The sequence below is a fragment of the Protopterus annectens genome, chromosome 4.part0 (genome assembly GCF_019279795.1).
Source record: "Protopterus annectens isolate FY-2018-M chromosome 4.part0, PAN1.0, whole genome shotgun sequence".
Lineage (NCBI taxonomy): Eukaryota > Metazoa > Chordata > Ceratodontiformes > Protopteridae > Protopterus > Protopterus annectens.
The window spans coordinates 698,368,097-698,392,471 of record NC_056733.1 but is presented as its reverse complement, the minus strand read 5'-3'; the positions used below and the strand labels follow the sequence as shown (position 1 = coordinate 698,392,471).

The 24,375-nt window shown below is 41.5% G+C and overlaps 1 protein-coding gene across 1 annotated transcript in view; it reads left to right on the top strand.

Moving 5' to 3' along the window:
* Positions 1-24,375, top strand: part of POLE (DNA polymerase epsilon, catalytic subunit) — a 1,031,469-nt gene that overhangs the window by 257,850 nt on the left and 749,244 nt on the right. The window contains exons 19-20 of the mRNA XM_044069769.1: positions 16,233-16,378; positions 18,810-18,958. Of these exons, the coding sequence (XP_043925704.1) occupies positions 16,233-16,378; positions 18,810-18,958 (295 nt within the window). The remainder of the gene's footprint in view (positions 1-16,232; positions 16,379-18,809; positions 18,959-24,375) is intronic.

Here is a 24,375-nt window from a genome sequence, read left to right as displayed (position 1 = left end):
AGGAGAAGTGAAGTTTGAATGAAGAGGTCAAAGCTAGATTCAGGGAGGCTGCAGCCAACTGGCATAGTGTGTCAGGTGTACTGTATGACAGAAGAATGCCAAAGAAACTGAAAAGTAAAATGTATAAAACAGTGGTGCAACCAATACTATATGGTACAGAAACCTCTGAGATAAAGGCAGAACAGATGACGAAGCTACAGGTGGTGGAAATGAAGTGCCTGAGATTGGTGGTAGATGCACACTGTGGGATAGATGAAGAAATGAGGACATAAGAGCAGAAGCCAAACTATCTCCAGTTGTAGAAAAGATCAAAGAGAAACAGTTACAGTGGTTTGGGCACATGTGCAGAAAAGCAGAAAACAATCTGGTGAAGATTTGGAACAGGCAGGAAGAAGGTAAGAGGAATCTAGGGCATCCAGCAAAGAGGTGGATGGATTGTGTTAGAGAAGATCTGCGACAGTCTGTTATGAATGTCAAAGAATGCAGGAGTGTAGAACTGAATCGAAAGAGATGGAGACTGCTAACATGGCACCCCAACCCCATGTAGAAAAATGGGGAGAAAGGGGGTTGATGATTTGTGTTCCAAAGAAAGGGAATTCTCTGAGGTACAGATCTGTCTGTCCAACATGTCCCATTTATGTTGCAAGCAAAGTTTAAATCTTTAGATCTAAAAGTTTTGATACGGCTTGTTTTGCTAATGTGCAAAAGGTCCATCAGAGTGGGGTCCGGGGATGCCTTATATGCCAGGCATAGATCTCCTCTCAGTAGTCTTTAGGAGATTTATACAGAGATAGGGCTTTGAGGTGATCCCCATAGGATGTTGTGTTTATGCCCGGTGTCCTTTGAGCCTTTGTGGATGTTCCAGTTGCTGCATGTGTCTTGTCAGGTACATACTAAAGGGAGTATTATAGTTAAGTCTGATGATGGCCAGGTATAGTTGTACAATGACTTCCCTAGAAGTCGATAACATTCACTTATAAGTTGAGCAACATAGAAGGGTTTCCTTACTACCTTGGATACATGTTGGTCAAAGGCCAGGTTACTGTCTATATATGTTCCAAGATCCCTGACTAGTGGATCAACTCTTTTAGGTGTTTGTTGATGAGGCAGTTTCCTGGGGTGGATGACTTCCCAAAAGGAACTATAATGCATGTATTAGCATTGAGTTTTAACCATGACTTTGGCACCAGTCATTTGTCTGTTAGACCCAGTTCTAAGGTGTTAGCGTCTTAGGTGGCTTTCTGTGACTGATCCCAGTTTGCAATCGTCTGTGAACTTGGTCACCCAGAAGCCTATGACATTAGTCTTGACTGCTGAGAAGTAGATGCCAAAGAGGAGCGGGCCCAGCACAGATTCTTTAGGGACTCTACTGGTGATGTCCCTTTTTGAGGAGGTGGTATCACCAATCCTTACTTCCTGGGTCCTATCTGAGAGCCAGCTCCGCTATTCAGCATGTTATATAGGGGTTCATGCCCAATTCCTTAAATTTGTTAACAATGCTGAAGTGGGGTATTCTATCAAATGTCTTAGCCTGGTCAAGGTAGGCAGTATGCACTGTTTTGCCCACATCCATTGCCTTCGTAATCTTCTTAAAGTCCACCAGGTTCAGTAGGCATGACCTTCCTTTGGATCCATCCCAGTTTAGCTTTCAGTGTCTGAAAATCTCCTATGACTGATCATTTCCATGATGATTCTTTCTATGGCTGTGCATATAAGATTAGTCAGACTAATGGGTCTGTAGTTTCTGGGATCTGCTGATGGCCCACCTTTATGAAGAAGGATGACCGTTGCAGTCCTCCAGTCTCATGGCATGATGCCTGTTGTTAAAACTAGTTAAATAGTAACTCCATTGGCCCTGAAAGGTCCCATTTTAGACACTGGAGGCATCCTGGGATATCATCCAAGGCCCATTGAAGCTGTTTTCTTGGCCTTTGTGAGCACAGACAGGACATGCTGTCTATACCTGGAGGGGTTATGTTTGAAGGTATATCTTGGAAGGTGACTGGAGATGAGTTGGGAATAAAGCTAGAACTGAATTTTTCAGCCAGCAGATTCTGTAAATTGCCTGCCTCAAGGAATGTGGTACCATAAACCACTAGTTCAGCACACTGCTTTATGCTGCCTTTGAGGTTTCTGACATAGCTGAAGAAGGCCTTATGGTTACCTTTTGCCAGGGAGACTATTTTGACCTCAAGCTTAGCTTTATTGGACTCCATTATCCCTCTTAAATGTCTGTTTATTGTGATGAGAGGGTTCTCATCTTTATGAGAGTTGCACTTCCTGATTTTAGCCATGATTTTATTTTCTTTTGTTTTCTGTCATGTTTAATCTGGATGCCACCAGAGTGGTTTGTTTTTGGTGTTAGCTTTGGGCTTACTTCTGGTAGGTACAGTTGCCTCTATGCAGCCATTGATATTGTACAGAGTTCCTGTAAACAATTCTGCACAGGAAGCTGTATCCTGTGGGTTTGGAGAGGCAATACATTTTTACAAACTGACTTAGGTTTGCCTAGGAATAGTTCCGAACTATTACTGGGTTTACTGGGGTTACCAGGCTGATTTTGATTTCAAAGGAGACAGCTTTATGTTCGGACCTTACCAGGGAGGGCGTGACATTGGGGTGGTGCAGCATTCTTCTATATTTGTGAGTACAAGGTCCACTATTTTGGAACCTCTGCTGTCTGTATGTACTAAGTGGTTAAGGGTGTTTGTATTTACAAAGTCCTGGAATCTCTGCTTGCAGCATTGGAGCCTTGTAGGATTCCCCGTTTGTAGAAGGTGAAGTCCCCAATGAGCAAGGTGTTCGGTTGAATGGTGAGTTTCCCCACTAGGTTCAAGTATGGACTATAAGTTTCGTGGGACATAGAGGGTGACCTATAGCTTGCTAGGATATGGTACAGGATTTTATCTCTGGTGACCTGCATGTTGACAAAATCCAGTGCATCATCCTGTTTAACTAACCTAGAGGTGTGCTTGATATCTATCAGGACATCTCCACCTTTAGCCCCTGTTTGTGCAGCTGCTAGTCTAAGTGTGCAGGCATTGTAACCTTGCACTGCTGGGGTAATCTCTGCAGCTTTACACCATGTCTTGGTAACTGCACAGATGTCTATATTCTCCAGGGTGAGGTGGGGTTGGAGGGAGTTTAGCTTTTTGTTTAGGATGCTGGCACTGAACAGTCAAACTCAACAGAACCTCAAGTTGTATTTTGCTATGTCTGTAGGTTTGTTAGTTTGGCACTGCCTAAAAAAGGCTCTGTGGGGGAAAAAGTTTTGCCAGTATTTGAAAGCCTAGAGGGGACAGGCCCAGACCATCCTTGGCAAAGCAACGTAGTATGATGCCACGTGTTCTCCTGCTGATAGATATAGTATTCCCTTAAAATGACACCAGAAACTCAGCCAGTTGTTAAAATCGATCATCTTTTGTTTGTATTGTGGCATCATCCTTGGTGAAGGTAATATGCTGCTAAATGCTAAGCTCATATCAGCCTGAGACATGTAGTCAGAGAGTGATCTATAATGCCTCTCTTCATGTAGTCTAGAGAGGTACTTCTCAGGTCATTTACACCTACATGAACTATGATGAAACATACTGATACCTGTGGTGCAGTGACTCGAGTGTGTGTGCAATTTGGCGGATCCTAACAACTAAATATTGTCTTGCCCTTGTTCAGCATGGTTAGAGGGGCATCAGTATGTCTTCCTACTGTTTCCTTATGAATGGTTTATCCAGTCTCTCTTCAATCTTTTCTAACATCCTCTGATTCCTGTAGTCATTGTGCAGTATATTTTATATGCCCTACTAATTATCCCTTAACAGCAGCTTCTGTTCTAGATTCAACTAAGAACTTTCCCAGAGCAGGCTTTTCTCTTAATACCCCTCTATCCCATTCTATTTGCATATATTCTGATATCAGTCCCTGATGTGGGGAAGGCAGTCTCTAGCCTATAGTCCAAATGTCTTCTTGCCTCTTCTCATTCTATTACCTTTTTCTCTCTAGTTATTTGTGCCCAATACCTTGATTCCTTTTCCTGTTTTCTCCAGTGAATTCCAGTCCCCTCTTGCCTTTTCTCCGCACCCATAATTGCAGTCATCACTATCAGCAAAATCTCCTTTTCTCCTTTCTCCATTCTCATGTTGGCTTAGGTATTAGAATACTTTTCTGCTACTTTATGACTAATATTCTTTAAGGATCTACATCTAAAATCCCACTCTTTCCTTATTTCTTGAATTTCTCATTTTATCATCCCTTTCCACTTTGAATTATAGCTTTCTGCTTGTGTTATGTATATGACAATTAACTGTGTAGCTCAATGATTTCCCTTCCTATTGGGTTATCCTAAACAGCATTATTCTGTTGGAAGGATCAGCTTATCCCATGTAACCCTTGGCCTCTTCCCCTCCCAGGTAAGTTCCTTCAACTCTTTATTATTATCCACAACTTCTCTGGTTGGTAGAATGTCTAACCTGTATATAAAACTAAAGGGACTAAAATATTTTCATTGCTTCTATCTTGCTATCCATATCAATGAACAAGAGCTTCCATTTTCTCAGTATTTTGTATTTTATTTTTAGTCTACTCCCACATATTTATTTATTATTTATTTGACATTTGTTAACCAGGCTAGTCCAACTGAGCTAGTGCCCTTTTTCAGTGGAGGCCCGGGGAGAAAAGCTCCACAAGAGTTAGACAATATAAATAATAAATACATACAGAAATAAATAACGTTGTCACCTCACAGTAAGACGTCCTGTTCGATTCTCAGCTAGAGCGTCTTCTGTGTGGAGACATGCGTGAATGGGCGTACCTTCGTTGAAAGTTGTGCATCAGGGCTAGCAACTCGGCACGCAAAAATCTACTGCCAATCATTCGCGGACCGGAGTTCCACTGTGGCGACCCCTAACCGGGAAAAGCTGAAAGACAACAACAGAAATAAATATAACAGCTATATATGCAAAGAGAAGACGACTACTTGAAAAATTACAATATAAAATGTGCAAGAGAAATGAGGATAGAAACATAAATAAGAGGAAAGAAAAAAAGTGATTGTCCATAGAGTATGAGGAATTAGGGAGGAAATTCAAGTAGGGTGAGTACAGTGACATATCCAGGTACTACATGGGTAATTTTTTAGAACTTAAACTCCTGGACTTGGTGAATGGATCTGAGGAATAGTGGGAGATTGTTCCAAGCAAGAGCAGGAATGTAGCTATAAAGATTATGGCCAATAGATTTATTTAGTTTGTATATCTGTAAGAGACACTTAACTTCTGAGGGACAGAGAGACTGAGATGCGCTCAACTGTGGAGAGTTTATTTTTCAGAAAGTTTTTATTGTGTTGCTGCTACCACAGTGTTTGTTTTATTGCCTTTATTAAACATGATTTGTGAGAGAGCTTAGGGCAGCCTGGTTCTTGTCTTGTTTGGGATATTTTTATTTTGGAAGATCCAATTCCAGTGTTTGTTTTGTTGTTTAGGTTTAGTGAAAACAGTAGCTTAGCTGGGTCTTTCCCGGAGTCTTTACTGAATGGTATGTCTGTGACCGTGTGTGTGTATATATATATATATATATATATATATATATATATATATATATATATATATATATATATATATATATAAAATGGGGTTTTATGTAGTGTCTCTCACGCACACAGGCACACATGCTTAGATATGGTAGAAGAATTAACCCCATTGCTTTTGATCACTTAAAACTTTTCAGCCCTTTTCTCCTTGGTTAAAACTGACCGCATAATCACAAGCATCATTATGTGGAAGTCACGAGTCTGTGTATACCCGTTTTTTTTTTATTTAAAAGCTTCTGATCTGATATTGTCAATTTTTCATCTCATCCTCACATATGGGTTGGGATCCAATCCATCAGATCCGACTTGGCCTTTAGCAAGTTTGTGGTAACCAAAAAAGCTCTTGGATACCTCCACTTACCCATAATACATCTCTCCCAATTACCTGAGATCTCGTTTACCACTTTATGGAGAAGTGGTTGTACCAGCTAGCTCTTGGTATAAGGTTGTATAATTCAATTGTTTTTATCTCCTATTTTTGTAAATTTCTAGTGCACTTTATCCTTCTCTCTCTCCCTAGTAGTTGTAGTTCCGTTTCGCAGTATAACCATTTTTATTTAGATTACTTTTGTTTCATCTCCCTTTCCTGCCAAGTAAGTTTTATAGGTTACTTCCCTCCCCTTTACCTTTATTAGGTATTTCCTTAACTACTACTAGTTATAGACCATTTGGGCAGTTTTTCCATCTCTCTCAACTTTCTGATTTAAAAGCTCACATTTGCACTCCTTTCCTGTAACTAGTTTAGTCCAGATACAGATTCTTAGTTTTAGCACTTGAATTTGCTTATTCGTGATCAGCACTTGTTCAGAACTTGTAAGCACTAAATAACCTACTAATTACTACAGCACTCAACCTTCCTCATTACCTAGATGAAAACAGTTTTGGTACTTACTTTCCTCACTTGCTTAGAGAAAAACAGCTCTTGTACTCACTTTCCTCACTTATCTAAAGGAAAATATTTTTTTATTCAGGCATGTCCAAGGGTCAGCTCCCATTGTTCTCTCCTGTCTATTTGATGAATCTGGGCATCTTGGGGCAATGTAGAAATTGCCTCATGTACACAGACAACCCTCTCCTCCTACCACCCAACACTACAACCTGTGAGAGATTCACTTATCTAGCCAAACTGGAGGTAAAGCTCTCTCCAATCAAGACTGAACTTGACAGTCAAAAGGAGAAGGTAAACACTTGCACCACACCACACTCATCACATAGTCTCACTAAATCTACACCACCAAAATCCACACATAGAAACACCAAAACATTCGCAGAGGCTCTCAATAATAATCTGCTCCAGCAACAGAGACCTCCAAAGCAGAAATGCAAGCAACCCCCCCCCCCAACACAACCCAAATGACACACAGCCCGCAGACTCAGTGTGCCACTTAACACAGCCAATAAGGCAAAACAACGTACCCAACACACTAGTCATAGGTGACTCTATAGTCAGGCACACCGATGTCCCACTCACCAGGCTAAACAAGGAGAAGGTTACTGTCAGCTGCCTGTCGGGTGCCAGGATCCGCCACATAACCCACGCACTTAGGTCACTCCACAACAAGTACAAATATGACTCTGTCATTGTCCATGTTGGTGTGAACGACCTGAGACATACCTCCCTGGACTACATGAAAAGAGACATGGAAGAGCTCTCCGATCTTGTAGCCCAGGCAGGTATGACACTAGCCCTGAGTAGCATTCTGCCGTCACCCAGAATGATGCCGCAGTACAAGACCAAAATGATTGACTTCAACAATTGGCTAAGCTTCTGGTGCCATTCTAAAGGGATCCAGTATCTGTCTGCCTGGGATGACATGGTCGACAAACCACGATGCTTTGCCAGAGATGGCCTGCACCTGTCACCCCTGGGATTCCAGATACTAGCTAAGGTTCTTGCCGCCCCTATAGTGCCTTTTTAGGCAAGGTTCAAATGACAAATTCACCATCGTAACAGGAATAGGCAAGCAAAAACTGAGGGTGATGCTCCTCAGTGCTAGAAGTCTAAATCTCAAAATGCACTCACTCGAGGCACTCCTTAAAATGGAGAACATTGATATCTATGCAGTGACTGAGACCTGGCTCCAGAGAGCACCCCTGCACTACCAGGCTATAACTGGTACCACACTTTTCTGCCATGTAACCTTGACCGGAACACCAAAATCGGAGGTGTGTCCATATTCATTAAGGATATCCACACCTCCAGGCTAGTTGCTCAGCATAATGCAGCCGAGGTTATCCAAGTGCAACTAACTCTGGGCAAAACTGCAATCCAAATTGTAGCTTGCTACACATCACCCACCATGCCCCAGGATTCCCACTCCTCTTTTCTTGATGTACTGGAAAATGTTAGGGTTCAACCAAACACCCTAATAATGGGCGATTTCAAATACTCCACCATTAACTGGGAAAACTACTCATGTACCAACTCCTTCGCTCAACGCTTTCTATAATTCATAAACTCCAATGCCCTGGATCAACTTATCCACACCCCCACCAGGGGCAACAGTATCCTAGATCTAGTCATTACCAACATGAGTGACCGGTGTTCCACACCTGATGTCAACTCCTCATTGGTCCGATCTGACCATAAGCTAATTACCCTAGATATCCACATCCTGCCCCCACCCCCCATTAAGGAAACCATGGTAAAAAATTTCTCCAAAGCCAACTTCATGCTTCTTAAGACAGAAGAGGTGAACTTCATGACACCCATGCAGATGGACTTTAAAGTTACGACTACTGAATCCTATACAATTACACTTTATAAGCACTTACATGAGTGCATGGATCGTGCTACCCCAAACAGAACCAAGACGCTATCCTCCACAAAAAGGAAGCCGATCTGGTGGTCCCCTGTCATAAACAAACTGTAAAACAGAAGGAAGAAACTGTTGCAAAAGAGAGTAAAATCCCATGCGTGGAGGAGCTCCCTGGTCAGCCTCAGTAAGAAGCTGTGATCCCTGATAAAATCCTCCAAAGCTAGTTACGAAAACAAAATCGCCACTGATTCTAAAGACAACCACAAAGCATTCTATAGCTATGTCAAGAATCTCAATGGCAACACTCAGATCTGCTCTGAATTACAGCACAATGGCACTAAATATACAGACCCAACTGATATTGCCAACATCTTGGCAGATAGGTTCAGTGCTAACTTTACCCCCCTCTCACCCCCTAAAGAGCCGATCTGTTTACCAGAAGAATGCAAAGTTCCTGTAATCACGGCTGCACAGGTAAAAACCACACTCTCCAAAGCCAAGAACACAGCATCCATGGGACCAGACAACATCCCAGGCTGCGTTCTACACGAACTATAGAATGAACTGGCACCCCACCTAAATACCATGTTTAATCATAGCCTCACCTCAGGCTTTGTGCCTGCTGAATGGCGCACAGAGACGGTTATCCCACTCCACAAGGGGGGAGCCACCACAGACCCGGGAACTACTGCCCCATTAGCCTGATGAGCCTGGTCTGCAAGGCCATCGAACGCATCATCATGGAACGTATGAACAAAGACATTGGTAATCTCCAAACTCTGTACCCCACCCAGTTCGGGTTTGTAAAAGGCAGATCATGTCTCCTAAACCTGATAGACTTCTTTGAAGCAGTCACCAAAGCCGTAGACAAGGGTAAGGTGGTTCACACAGCCTATCTAAATCTTGCCAAGGCTTTCGACACCATCCCCCACTCTGGAATTATAGATAAACTCACTAAACTAGGTATAAATCCCTATGTCACAAGATAGGTTGCCACCTGGCTCACTGACGGAACCCACACTGAAAGTAGCAGACTCCAAATCCGACTTCAGACCAGTGACAAGTGGAGTACCACAGGGTTCAGTCCTGGGTCCTCTCCTGTTTGGTATCTACTTCTCTGAAGTACAGGCTAACACAGAACGTCTTTGGCTAACGAAGTTCGCAGATGACTGCAAACTAGAAGCCATAATCGAAATTCCTAACTATGTGGACATCCTACAAAAGGGCCTCACTGAGACAGATGCCTGGTGTCAAAGCCATGGCCTCAAGCTCAATGCGAAAAAGTGCATTGTCATCCCCTTTGCCCTTTGGTAAAAACTCTGTACCCATGAACCACAACATAGGCGGTAGTATACTAACACCGAAAGTGTGATAAGAGACCTTGGGACACAGGTGGACAGTAGTCTCTCCTTTGATAATCACATCGCCACAGTAGTCAGGAGATCATTCTACGTGGCACACCTCATCACAAAAGGTTTCTCATCCAGAAAAAAAGAGGTCATTGTCCCCCTCTACTCATCACTCATTAGACCCATTATAGAGTACAAATGCCCCTTTTGGTATGTACCTCACATGACATCTACAACATTTGAAAAGGCCGCAGAAATACCTCGCAAAGAGGATTACCGGCCTCAAACAGATGTCCTACGCAGACAGTCTCAAAAAACTCCAGCTTTACTCCGTCGCATATCGCCTACTCAGAGGTGATTTCTGCCTAACATACAAAGCTATGTCAAACCCAGAGCTGTTGGACATGCTTCACTTAAAGAAATCCCAATCCCTCCGAGCTACATGCTCTAGGGACCTAAACCTTGTCACCACAATAAACAGAACATGCCGGAGAGATAGATTCCTGTCCCAGAGACTTCCCATACTCTGGAATAAACTACCTATCTATATCAAACAAAGCTCCTCATTAGCATGCTTGGAAAAATCTTGATGATTGAATGGGAAATAGGAAATTCACCCCGGGGATCACCTCTGTGGCTCTGCTCGACAGTGGCACAGGAAAATAATTTTCTTGGGTGGCAAAAGCCAGGGTACCTTTTTGGCTGGACTTTTATAGGCCCCAGGGCCGATAGCCTAGTAGCTACCTATGAACCTACTATTGTTAGTAGGTTCTTCCCTCTTCTGTTTCTGTCTGTTTGAAAAAAAAGCTTTTTTTCAGTATCCTTTTTCTGTGATTGTGTGTTTTTGTGTGAGTGGATCCTCTGCCTGTCCCTTCTTTGTGTCATGGCGAAGAAACCAGAGAATCCAGATGGTTTCAAATAAATGCAAAGTGCGGACATAAAATTCCTTTCAGCAATTTGGACTGTTTGTGCATGTATTGTCTTGGCACCCTTCATTTACAAGAGGATTGTGATTTGCCACTTCAGTCATCAAGCTTTAGTAGAGAGGAAGAATAAGCTAATTTTAAGGGGCATGTTGCCTTCCACCTTTGGGGAGGATTTTTCTGGAGAAAAAGAGAAATCTGGTTCATCCTCTAAAACAAAATCTACTAATTCGAACTCGACTTCATCCTTGGCTTCTAAATGTTTGGACAGGGGAAAACAGAGACCGTCTTTGGCACTGACAGACTCTTCGGAGCCGAAAAAGAAGTGTCCAAATCTCCCGGTTCAGGAGAGTCTCGATCCGACTAAAGCCTTCTGCTCCAGCCTTCACTTCTTTGCCTCCGACTCTTATCTACTAAGGATAGATCGGATCCGACAACTAGCCCATTTAAATCTGTTTTGGTTTTACTGAGGACATGGTACTGTCCATCATATGATCAAGTTCCATTGAGGGTACCTTCCCTCTTTTTATCAAGACCAGGATCCTCATCTTCCTCTTCGTACCATTCGACTAGGAACCTTACTGAACCAAATGTGGAATGGATGGTTTAGAAGAATTTTTGGGAGCAGGGCATCACTAAGTCCCCCTTGACCGTAGTGGTACCAACTCTGTCTAAGCTGTCCCACTCCCCCTCTTCCTCCTCCTCTTATGACTTCAGGGCAAGTGTCAGAGCGGTCAGATCCTATACATCCAGTATCTTTTACATCTGATCTGAAATTGTCTTCTTCCTTGGATCAGGCTTTTGCTTGGAGCTTCTTGTTTTTTTCAGAGCTGGAGAGTTCCCGGAGCTGTAGTGAGTCCTGCAAACCCCAAATGTGCTCGACTCCCAGGTCTTTGGAGCAATCATTGCACCTCGGAGCTCTGTTGACAGTCAGCTTGGCTCCAGCTTCAACCCCTGGTGAGCAGTCTTCTTAACTGGAGGGAATCCCATCCCGATAGTATGGCCTATTGGAGCTGGTTGGAGCTGGAGTCCTTGTCCATTCAGGAACAGTCAGCCTTTGGGCCCTTGAGGAGGGCTATACCTGCGTCTGCAACTAGGAAGTCACCTGCCCCCTTGGATCCATTATCCCAGCAAGATTCCCTGCATTCCTCTTCTCACCACTAAGTTCCGCAGGGACAGCGGGACTTCGGGCACCATGATAAGTATCCGGGTACCCCTGACTCTTCCAAAACTTCTCCTACACAACCGAGGAATCCATAGGAAGAGCTTATGCAAGAGGAAGCATTTGGATTCCACAGAGGAGTCAACCATGGAAGACACTGACCTCGCTGAGGGTGAAGGATTCACCACAGTCACCCCCTGAGGACATTTCCTTTGGGGAGATTCTGGAGATTCTCAAGCAGAGGGGTGGCTGGCAGTCCAGCAGTCCTTCACCTGAGGAGTTGGTGTACCTAGTTGCCTTTGGTTCCCACCCATCTACTTCTTGGGTGACTCTGCCCACTGATAGCAAAGGGATCTGATCAAGGAGCTCTGATACTGTAGAAGGAGCAGTTGCTGAGGCAGCTAAACATAAAGTAGCTTCCCAGTTAGCCACCCTACATTCAGTAGCTAACTTTTCCATGCGGCTCATTGCACATGCAGCTGAGGGAATGAGCAGGGAGGCGGGTTGAGGCATTTCTATGTGAAGGCATGCTTGGATGCGCCTTCTCAATTTTGCAGAACCTTTTAAGTCTTTGTTCGTCAATGCTGTGTTTGGCATGTCCCTATTTGGCCCCAAAGTCAAAGATATGCTATCCAGATGTTAGAAGGAAGGTAAGACCCTTTCTTCCATGGGATACATATTTTGGCTTCTCAGAGACCTTATCCCAAGGGTAGAGATGTGGTTCAAGAAGTCTGAGAGTCCTACCAAGACGCACATGGAGGGTTTCTCCCAGAATCAGAGTGAGAAACTGGGGAAATGGAAGACGTTGCCCTTGTGGCAGAGAAGGTCTGTAGAATCAAAGGTCCCGGGAGTCCTTTCAGTGCTCCTGAAAGGAGGCCCGATTGTCTACCTCTGGAGGCAATCGAGGGTCAACTCTCTCTGCACTGGAGAGCCTGGTAAAAGATAACTTCCGATCTGTGGTTGCAGAGGATAATATCCAGGGGTTACCAAATTTCCTTTTCTTATCAACCCCCTCCCAACAAAAAAATCCCAGATGTTCCATCCAGTCAAGGGATCAGGAAGTCTGTCATATTCGAAAGCTGCTAAAAGAGTCATACAAGAGATCCCCCGAGATCAGAGAGGATTCAGAACTTACTCTGGGTTCTTTTTGGTTACAAAAAAAAACAGGGGACTGGAGACCAATCTTGGAGCTCAGCAGATTGAACAAGTTGGTTTGTCAATGTACGTTCTGAATGGTCATGATAAAGTCCATACTTCCTTTTTTGGAACAAGATGATTGGATGTGCTCTCTAAATCTTATGTGCACTACCATATAACAATGGACAGGCACTCCAGATGATATATACGTTTCTGGCTAGGAGCCAGTCATTACCAGTTCAGAGCAGTGCCCTTTGGTCTCATTACCACCCCCGGAGTGTTCCCAAAATGCATGGCAGTGGTTGTGGCTCACCTGTGACGACAAGGATTGTGAGTGTTTCCCTAGTTACACGACTGAATCATTTCTGCCCTGACCAGGAATCTGCTTATACATGCAAGATGCTCTGTTCTTCATCTATGATCCGAGTTAGGCATAACCATAAACTATCAAAAGTGTCTCTCAGAATCCAGTCAGACACTAGAGTTCATAGGGGCACTACTGGACACTAATCAAATTATTGCGAGACTTCCCCCTTCAAGGGCGTTGACAATCAGATGGCAAACTTCAAGACTAATTGGGAACAAGAAAGTACCTGCCCGCCATGTTCGACAGGCATTAGGATCTTTGGCCATAGCGATTGTGCTAGTTCCACTAACCAGGTTTCACATGCGAATTCTGCAATGGCCTCTGGCTGCTCATTGGTCAGTAATTCACCAACCAGCGTCTCACCAGATTCTGATAAGATATATGCAGAAAGAATCTTTCGTGCTGGATTTGTTCAGAACAGGTGGCACAAAATCTACCTTTTGCTTCCCCTCAACCGCAGGCTATGGTGACCATGGATGCTTCCCAGATGTGGGGGGGGGGGGCATTACCTGGGGAAGACTATCCAAGGCACCTGGTCCACAGAAGAGGCCAAGCTCCAAATAAACATCAAGAGATGAGAGCGATGTTTCTAGTGTTGCAGGCATTTCAGACTGCTCTTCCTCTGGGGATGGTAGAAGTTCAGTTAGACATGTCTGTAGTATAGTTCATAAGTAAACAAGGAGGAATCTGATCATACCCTCTGTGTCTGGAAGTGCTCAGAGTGTGTGGCAACGGGCAATCTCATCCAACCATTTTCTCGTTGAACCTTCCCAGAATGTGAACTGCTACGTCATAGTGGACAAGTTGAGCAAAGCCATTCTCATGCCCCCTCAACCAGAATGTAGCAGAGAACATTTTCTGAACATGGAGCCAGCCTTGCTGCAACCTCTTTGGCTCTCCCCTGAACAACAAATGTAGCAGATACTTTGCCCTAATTCCCCCACCGGGGCAGTCCCCAAGGGATGCTCTAGTACATGATTGGCCTCCTGGACTACTGTATGCTTTTCCCTCCATTCCATTATTTGTAAAAATTCCTTCAGAAAGCTAACGGGTAGAAGAGAAAAGTAATGTTCATTGCCCCATATTGGTCTTGACAAATCTGGTTTCCTTTCCTCTGGCCTATCTACAAAAGGAACCCTGGATTCTGGAACCCTTTTCAAACCTACTGTCACATCCGACAGGAATATTTCATCCAAACCGTCACAACCTCAAGCTCGCTTGGTTCTTAAAGTTCTGTTAATTGCCAGACAACCTATGCTGTCCTTCCCAGTCTGGCATATTTTGATATGCTCCCATAAGTCATCTACACAAAAACTATATAGGAGTAAATGGAAAAGGTTTGTAATCTGGGCTGAACTACAGAATATGGATCCTATCACGGCTACCATTCAATTAATTTTGGAATTTCTAGCCCACCTTTTCAATAACGGGACTGCAGCATCTACCATTAAGGTCCAGTTAGTGGCCATGTCAGATTTTCACATTGGAGTAGACAACTTATCTTTAATCTCCCGCAGACTTTTCAAAACCTTACTAAAAGGGACCATGTTGTTAAGACCTCCCCACAAGGATCTTTCTTCCCCTTGGGACCTAAATTTCATTCTACATCTGATTTTTCAACCACCCTTCAAACCTGCAGCATCTTGTCATGTCAAGTTCCTATCTTGGAAAATTATCTTTTTGGTGGCTATCACATCAGCGAGATGCATATCAGAATTACAGGCAATATCTTCCCAGCCGCCTTACGTGATCTTTCACAAAGACAAGAGTCTCTTTGCGTACCAATCCCTGTTTCTTGCCAAAAGTTGTTTCTCAAATAAGTATAAATCAGACTATCCATTTGCCTATTTTCTTTCTAAATTTTAGTAGTAAGGGTGAATACGTATTACATCTGTTGGATGTTCATAGACAGTTAAGTTTCTATTTACATAGAACTAAAGTTTTTCGGAAAGCAAGCCAATTGTTTATTGCATTTGCAGGCCCTAGAAAAGGCCTACCAGTTTTCAAAGTTACTCTGTCAAAATGGCTTTCTAGTTGTATTTCCTTTATTTACACCTCCAAAGGTATGAAACCCAACAAATCCATTCAGGCTCATTCTTCCAGAGCAATTGCAATACCTGCAGTCTTCCAGACAAATGCTGCTTTGGATGAGATTTGTGCAGCAGCCATATGGGCAAATCATCATTCTTTTATCACTCATTACAAGTTAAATTTTGTCTCCTGGGGAAGGGCCTCCTTTGGTGTGATGGTTCTGAGGAATATTCTCCCTCAAGTCCACCCAGGGTAAAGGTAGCTGGGTACTCTGTCCCATATCAGATAAAGAAGTTATGTACTCACCATAATGTTCCATCTGTATTGTCGATTTTTTAATTTCTCCTCACATCTCCACCCTCCAACCCCCTTCCTTGGGGCTCCTAGTTGAACGGGAATAGAATCTCAAGGGTTAGATTGGTTTTCATTATTCGCCAGAAATGGTCTCCTTTAAGAACCTACTGGGTGTTAGATATTAACATTCCTCTTTCTGTATGGATGTAATCATTGCAAACAAGATCTGAGGTAATCAGGAGAGATGCTTTATGGGTAAGGGGAGGTATCCAAGAGCTTTTGGGTTGCCAAGAGCTTGCTAATGGCCGAGTTGGATCCAATTGATCAGATATGAACCCATATGTGAGGAGAGATGGAAAAATTGACAATACAGATGGAACATTATGGTGAGTACATAACTTCTTTTTTTCTGGCTGGCTAGCTAGCAGTCCATTTTGTGATAAGACTTCTACAATAGCAGTAGTAATGATCAGTGTTCTCATTTTCAGTTATGAATGTGAAATGTGCAAAGCAATTTCAGGTTGGTTTTACGCTATTTTTATTATGCCTCAAGTCAGTAAACTTGTATAACAGTGGAAATATCTTGCTGAACTTTTGATTGTGGACTTTTTTTTTAATCATCTTAGATTACTGTCGAAAAGCCTACAAAAAAGTACACATTACACGTATTGAAGAACGTGTGACTACTATCTGTCAGAGGGAAAATTCCTTCTATGTGGATACTGTGCGAGCATTCCGTGACAGGAGATACGAATTTAAAGGATTGCATAAGGTTTGTACCAGGAGACGAAAGTGTGACTGCATGAACCCCTTGGAAAGAGCAGTCTTAATGTTTTGTAAATCTTGATACTGCCTTTCCACTAATGTATTTATTATAAAATATTAGACGAGTATACTTTATGGGGGGAGGTTGTGTTTTCATTTGGATGCAAAAGGTGGGTAGAGCTGAATGGAAGAGATGGTAGTACAGATGCACCAGTGTGGATTTGGCTGCATTAAACAGTGAGATGGGGAGTGGGCATTTTGAGTGGTGTTATGTAATCACTGCTCAGATTTTTGTTGGATTTAGGGAATGCTGGGGGCAGATTTCAGGTACTTGGACACTGAAGGGATGGTAGCAGTATGAGAGTAAGGGTGAGATTTTGACTGCTTTGTGATCCCTTGACTGTAGTGTGATCCATTTCAACAGTGGGTGTACTCTGTTCTCCTTGTGTTCATGTTCATTTTTGTCATTTTCACATAACTGCAGACACGACTTCATGACAGTGACCATTATGTATGTTTTTGTCAATGCATTCAGCTGTGCGATACAAAATTAAGCTTTCTAGGCTTGAGTTGAACATGATTTTGTTCATTTTTGTTTTGTTTCCAGGTTGACCAGGCTAGGTCCCTTTGCTTCATCAGGTGTTTACATTCCTTAGAGAGCCATGGTGCTGAGTTATTTTTGACTCTTTTCATATGAATGGGAGCTAGTGTATTAAGTATGTGAAGGAAGGTGTTATTAAAGTGTAGTACAGCATCATTAAGGGGTGGTTGTTTAAATTACCAAGTTGGTGTGGTTTGGTCGAAGCTGACCAAATAAAGCCAACCGTGATTTAATATACCTTATTATATGACATTATTTAAGAAAGAAACTATTCCTTTTCTTAAATAATGGCATAGTATAATGCCTGTTTACTGCCCTTCCGCAGATGTCTGGCATCCGCGGCAGTTCTGATGTACTGCGCGCCTGCGCAGTACATCAGAGCTGTGGGCAAAAGAAAGCAAGATCTCCGTTGCTTTTTTTTTAGTGTCTCGCTATGTTAAATGAGTTTAACATAGCGAGACAGTTTTAAAATAAGCAACGGACATCTCCTCATTTAACATAGCGAGACACTAAAAAAAAGCAACGGAGATCTTGCTTTCTCCGTTGCTTTTTTGTCTCGCTATGTTAAATGTTAACATATGAGACAGTGTTTTAAAAAAACGAGTTATACTAATGGAAAAAAGTCCGGGCGACCAGACCTTTTTCCATTAGTATAACTTGATTTACAACGGGCACGCTGGCCAATTAGCGTGCACGTTTTGGGGGGAATCATGGTATAATAAAGTGTAGTACAGCATCATTAAGGGGTGGTTGTTTAAGGGGTGTCCAGTCTATTTCCTGCAGCAGTTTGTTGAATTTATGCTGACAAAAATAGAGTTCCTAACTGATTTAATAGTGTGTACTCTTAGTTGTTAGGAGTTTGTTCTAAGGGAGTAAGCTGGCAGATGATTGCTCAGGGTGTTGGACAGTGTACCAGAAGAGGGGTAATTGGCATGGTGGGATACTAGAATCCAGTCTAAGATGGATTGGTAGATGAGAACTTTGCTGTATCTTATTGGAGCTTTGATAAGCTGAGAAAAAACATACAGATTTATACTATTTGTGGGGGAGTCGGAAGCTATGGTTTGCATCTCCTAAGATTGTTTCAAGGTTTATTGTTTGGGATGTACAGGAATTTTTTTTCTGACACTGGTATATTGTTACCTGGTGGGATATATACTACTATTATGCAAATTATTTTTGATATATTGAGGTTCAAAAAGGAGATTAGTACTTCAGCACTGACAAAGATGGGTATATTACTGGTGTAGGGTGTGATGTTGAATGTAGAGGGATATAGAAGTGTTATCCCTCCCCCCCTTTTTTAGATCCATTTCTTCTGGTTATTGCAAAGTTTGGAGGTATTATTTCTGAGTCTTTTACATTGGGATGTAGCCATGTTTCAGTAAGGGCTAGTATGTCCCGTTTATTGTGATCACTCCAGGCATGCAGTGGGGCTATTTTATTTACATATACTTCTAAGGTTAAGTGCAAGTATGTTTAAATCTTTGGGGTTACTCTTGTGGTTAGGATTAGAGGGTGGGCCGGGGTTAGAATGTACATCTCCACATTTGAGTAGATAGGTAATGAATAATGCGTACCATGCGGAGTGTTTTTTATTACCAGGTGAGGGTACTGTTGTCAAGTGTGGTTTCATAGGAGGTGAGGAGGCCAGTTTGTGGCTTGAATAAAATGGGAGGGTATAGGGGAAAAGCTGGGAGGAGATACGTGAAAAGCTGTGTTGTTTATTGGGGAGAGGGTTAGAGGAGGTTGTTGATGTGTATTGGTGTGTGGGGGTATGGAAAGGATATAGCTGTATTTAAAAATGTATTTATAAAAATTGTGAATCTTTATGTAGGTTTGGAAAAAGAAACTTACAGCGGCTATGGAGAGTGGAGATGCTGCAGAAGTTAAACGCTGCAAGAACATGGAGATCCTGTATGAATCTCTCCAGCTTGCTCACAAATGTATCCTGAACTCGTTCTATGGCTATGTAATGAGGAAAGGGTAAGTTATCAGTTTCATATTTGATAATTCCAGAAAGGGGGGAGCTGCTGAAATCATCCATTATCTCCCCCATTTTAGCAATGCAGAAGTTGCAGCTGCAAATCATGTCTAATGTTATACTTAACATTTCTTTCCTGCTGCTAAGATTGCATTGCATTAGATTAGGCAGAAGGTGAGAATTAGCCTTTGTAATTTGTCCTTAAGTGCTTTTAACAATTTTTTTTGTTTCTTTTAAGACTGTTTCATGCATTCTTTAACTCATCCACAATATTTGTGTTGCCTTTGATAGTTTAGTCCATGCATTTATTACTCTGCCTGTTAAATACTTTTTATATTGCCCTATACATGCTGCTGCCTTCCCTGTATTATGCCATCTTTTTGTAGGTGCTATCCCTGTACCATCTTACTGTATTTCTGGTATTGTAATTTTATATATATATATATATATATATATATATATATATATATATATATAAAATACATATGCACATAAACTTTTTTGTTTGTAATATAAACTCAAGTTTAATAATGAACTTGACTGCTTTTGAGACGTTAGATTTTTCTTCATGTGTTCTGTGTCAGGTTTGTGTTTAAGGACGGACTGGGTATCGCACTGTCTGGTATTTAGTTTTTTTTTCCCAGTACTAAATTAGTAATACTCTCTCTTAACCAATGGCCAGCTCCTGTACCTGTCAGTATGAGGATGGGGTTTACCACATCAAGTTCTTTCCTTTTACCTACATTATCTTGCTTTCTTGTTGCTCATCAACTTGCATTTTGTGCAGGCTTGAGGATCATCATCATAAGCACTTTGATTTAACTAATGGGTGCCAGACTTGTATGTCACACAGCGATGGACGCTGTAAGGTTTGATTCCTGACTTCGGATATGTTGATTGAGATATCAGTATTTTTAATTTTGCCTTTCCCTGGCATACAACATTCTTAGAGCAAATTTATACAATTAAGTAATTTTTGTTTTTTGAATGTCAATTTTTTAGGGATGAATGTCTTATTATGCAAGAGTTGCATTTCTGTCATAATGCCCATCTAGCATCAGAACTAGTAAGAGACTTTAAAGTTCTTCGAGTATTGCTGTCTAGAAATGGTGCCTGCTGTGATACCTTGTTACTCAGGTTATTCTTTAACACCATGGTTTGCAGAAACTTTTGCTGATTTTGCTGTTATTTCCTATTGTGTATCTAGTGAGTGCTTAAGTTTGCATCCTGAGGATTTTTTTTTTTTTTTGTGAAATGGGCTTATTGCTATTGCTGTAAATTCTGACTGCCAGCTGTGAAAGGAGTGACTGATGGAATAAATGTGAAAACTATTAATTTTTCTAGAGAGGAGAAGCAGAAAATAGGCCATTGAGCCATTTTGCTCCTCAGAAGCAGCAACTGATTTTATTTCATTCTTCATTCTAGAATTGAGACTCTAAGATGAGCTACATTGGTCTTGGCAGTTGCACACTAAATAATCCCTTACAGCAGGGGTTCCCAAAGTGTGCACTGTGGTGCCCTGGGGAGCCACGGCTTCCTTGCTGGGGCGCTGCGAGCCATACCTCACAACCATAACAAATTACTTCCTTCATTTCAGATTTTTTTTTTTTTTTTTTTTTAAACTTTCCGATTTTCACGCTGTTTGAGCTGACGTCATCATGTGTGCGATGATGTTTGAGCTGACGTCATCACATGTGCGATGACGTCAAGCTCAGTCAGAGGTACCAGCCAGTCTGAATTGAGCTCAAGGAGCTCTGAAATAGGGTATACTGATCATGCTTGTGTGCGTCAGCTTGCCATGTTATCCAAGCATTATCTTTTGATATTTTTGAGATCACTGTTAAGTCAAGGCCAAAAGTTACCTTTAGTCCTGTTTTTTAAGTAGGTAGAGTCTTTCTTAGATGGGGCTAAGCAGGCTGATGAATGTAGACAACCAGATGTGGGGTTCGCACAGCTATAAACAGCAACACAGTCTATTAGTTGCACAGCTTGTCGAGAATTGTTTGCAATTTGTATGAGAAAAAAGATTATTTCAGAAGGCAGCATCTTAAGTGACCAACAATTGGACAGCAGTTACAAGTAAGTAGGACTTCCAGAGTGGTAAAATATTTTGACAGATGAAAGTACGAGGCTAAATCCAATCATCTGAGAGAGGTGGTTGAGTCTGTTGTTCTGTGAAGCTTTTTATAAGGACCAATCCAGCTACTGCAATAAACTGGTTTGGATGATCCACTAGTAGAACCTGTACTAGGATTTAGTGTGTTTCACTAGTTGTGATGTGGTCAGTTTGGGCTACATTCCGAGGACACAGACTAGCACCGTTATTTGAGAAGATTGATATTCTACCTTGTACGACTTCCTGGTCTGTTGTTGGTAAAGATGGAATAATTTGCCATAATGGCCTGCTGTAAGTAAAAATGAAATATTTTGCCAGAATGGAGTTGGGAATAAAGAAGTTATCTTTTAGCCGTGTCTCTGCAATGGCTAATCTTAGACTGGTTGAATGCGGCCCCAGTTTGAATTTTGCCCACTTGTTGCTTTAGCTACGGGGATTTGCGTGTGTGTGTGTGTGTGTGTGTGTGTGTGTGTGTGTGTGTGTGTTAAAGGGTCTATAGATTGAAATGTATGATTGCTGGAGTTTAAAGTGTCAGGGTTATGTTTTACATCACCATTGGGCAGTATAATTACTACAAAAAAAAAAACAAACAGTATAACAGGCTTAGTAGTCTATACACTTTGATTAATGGACTTTGCTGGTACACACATTGTAGGCTGGACTGGTTAAAGAAGTGCATGCACTGTGTGTCAATCTGGAAGCAAGATAATAGGCTGGGAATATTTATATATATAATTTTTTTTAAACTCTCCGATTTTCGCACTGTTTGAGCTGACGTCATCATGTGCGCGATGTCAGCTCAGACAGGGCTACCAGCCAGTTGGAATTGAACTCAAGGAGCTCACTTCGTGCACACATTTCCGGCTGGCCTGGCTGCTCAAATGCGAGCGGGAATGGGACTTATAATGGATTATCGGCAGCACTTTATGTTTGGAACTCAAAATGCAGCACAAGCAAATCCTATTAGCTTCTGAAATGATTCTGGCCAAAATCAACACTGAAATGGGTAATTTATATTTAATGAAGAAAGAATTAGTTTTTATCACTTTTAGTAATGATTTAATTCATTAATCTTAGGGGCCACCTTCTTATTAGGTTTACTTTCCATTTTTGCACAACTCAAAATTAGCTTTTTAACATTTTACAATATCATTTATCATTTTAAAGCATCGATTCTGTGGTTTTCTGTTTTTACATTCGAAAAATTTTTAGGTTTAGAACTGTACCATTAGAATCATACCTCAGTTCAGGTTATTTAACAGAACGGGGATACATACCAAGTTTTTCTTTCTGGTTTACGGCATCTCTCTGACAGCTTGTTTACATGCTTTGTTAAATATGCCGCTTCTCTATTTAGAACTTTATGAACAGCAGTTCGGGAGGTGCCGCTGCATGTGTATGTCTGTTTATATCAATATTTTTTACGATGGCAATGTGTGATCTTTAAATAGATTGGTCTTTATTTTTTTTTTTTTTTATTCATAAGAAAAGTTGTTGATCTGTTGAATTGTAATGGGTTTAGTAATGATGTTGACTATCTATATTAAGTAAAGAAATTGGTTGATGTCTAAATTTTTTTTCTCCTGTCTTGCCTTCTTTAATATTTTCTCTTGTCTTGGTCTCTTTTGTTGTTAATGATTTTTTGACACTTGTATAAATAATGATGCAAGCTACTCTGGAACTGTAAAACATTAGAATAATAAAAAAATATATATGGCAAGTGTATATGAAAAGGTGTGGAAAATTCATCTATTCATGTTGTACCATAAACCGCGTGCATGTTTAAGAATATTCTATTTATTTAGTGTGGAGGGTATCCAAGTGCATATTATGGATTTGCCACTAGTGGCACAGATGAAAGACAAAAAAAAAATGCAAAAAAGCTGGCTATTTAGTAGATGTTTTGTTATTTGTAAACATAGTAAATTGTGTACCTAGCCAAGTTGGTTAGGGAACTGGTTTTGTACGTTTATGGGGTCTCGAACTTGGAAGTTAAGCAGGTCTACATGTTTTTTTTTCTAAACTGATTACAGACTACTAGGCTGACTCATACCTCTCAACTGTCTCTTCAGAGACGTCCCTGATTTTGACTCAAATTTTAGGTCTGTCCCTCTTAATCCCTCCCAAAACTGGTGACTTTTGGAGGAAAAGTGGCAAATTATGCTCAATAAATAATGGCAATAATTTAAGAGTTCTAGATTTATTTTATTTCACAAAATGTACATTAATTAACATTCTTTTACGCTACCAATATAAAAAGAGCCTAAAGTCCCTAGCCACCACCACTTGTGGGCTTTGTCCAGATTTTTTGTGCTAAGAGTTGAGAGCTATGGTGAGTGAAAAGTGAGAACTGAATTTGTATTCCCCCATTATTGGCTTTGTCCAGTTTTTTTTTGTGCTAAGTGGTTGAGAGCTATGGTGAGAAGTGAGAACTGAATTCATTAAAATTACTGTAGCTTTTTAGTGGAACTGGCATCAAGCATAGCAGCGGTCCCCAGCCACCGGGCCGTGGAGCACTTGGAACCGGGCCATCAGGCAAGTGAATGCCTGTATGAGTGTGTGTCTGTCTGCGTGTGTGAGTGAATGCGTGCATGAATACAAAAGAGACTGTGTGTTTGTGTCTGTGGTGTGTGTCACAGGGGGAGAGAGTGAAGAGTGAGAGTGATCCCTGGCAGCAGCAGTAATGAGGGCTGTGTAAGTCTGGACCATACCACTGGACACATACCTCTCACCCTCTTAGATTAAGAAATCTGGACAAAGCCAAAAATAGTGGGGGAAGGGTTCAAAGGCACAGAATATGGACACTTTTAAGTAATGCTCTCACAAACTTAGAAAGTTGATAGAAATGCAGGTTTTACATTAGCATGAATTTTCTGAAGGGTATGAAATATGAAACTCAACTGTCATTATTTTCTGACTTCAACCTCAGTGATCTGTCAGAAAACAAGAATTTTATGATAAAATGACCAAAAATATGAGGCAAAAATCTATACAGTTGAGAGGTATGCTGGACAGAGCCAAATAGGGACAGATTTTAAATACTGCTGTTATAAACTTAAGTCAGTAAGGTTGCCATTAGGTTTGCTTACCTCTCAACCATAGTAGATCAGTGTTATGCTGTTAAGCAGAATGTACACTTTTTTTTGGTAACTGTCCTTTTGTTGTACTTTTGAGCTTTTCTTCCCAGGTCTGTTAGTCCAGTCGGGCAGTCTCGTTAAACAAATGTCAAGTAAATAAATAAATAAAATATGCACTTTATGCGTGCCGTGGGGGTACCTTGGGAAAACCTGGATTCAGCAAGGG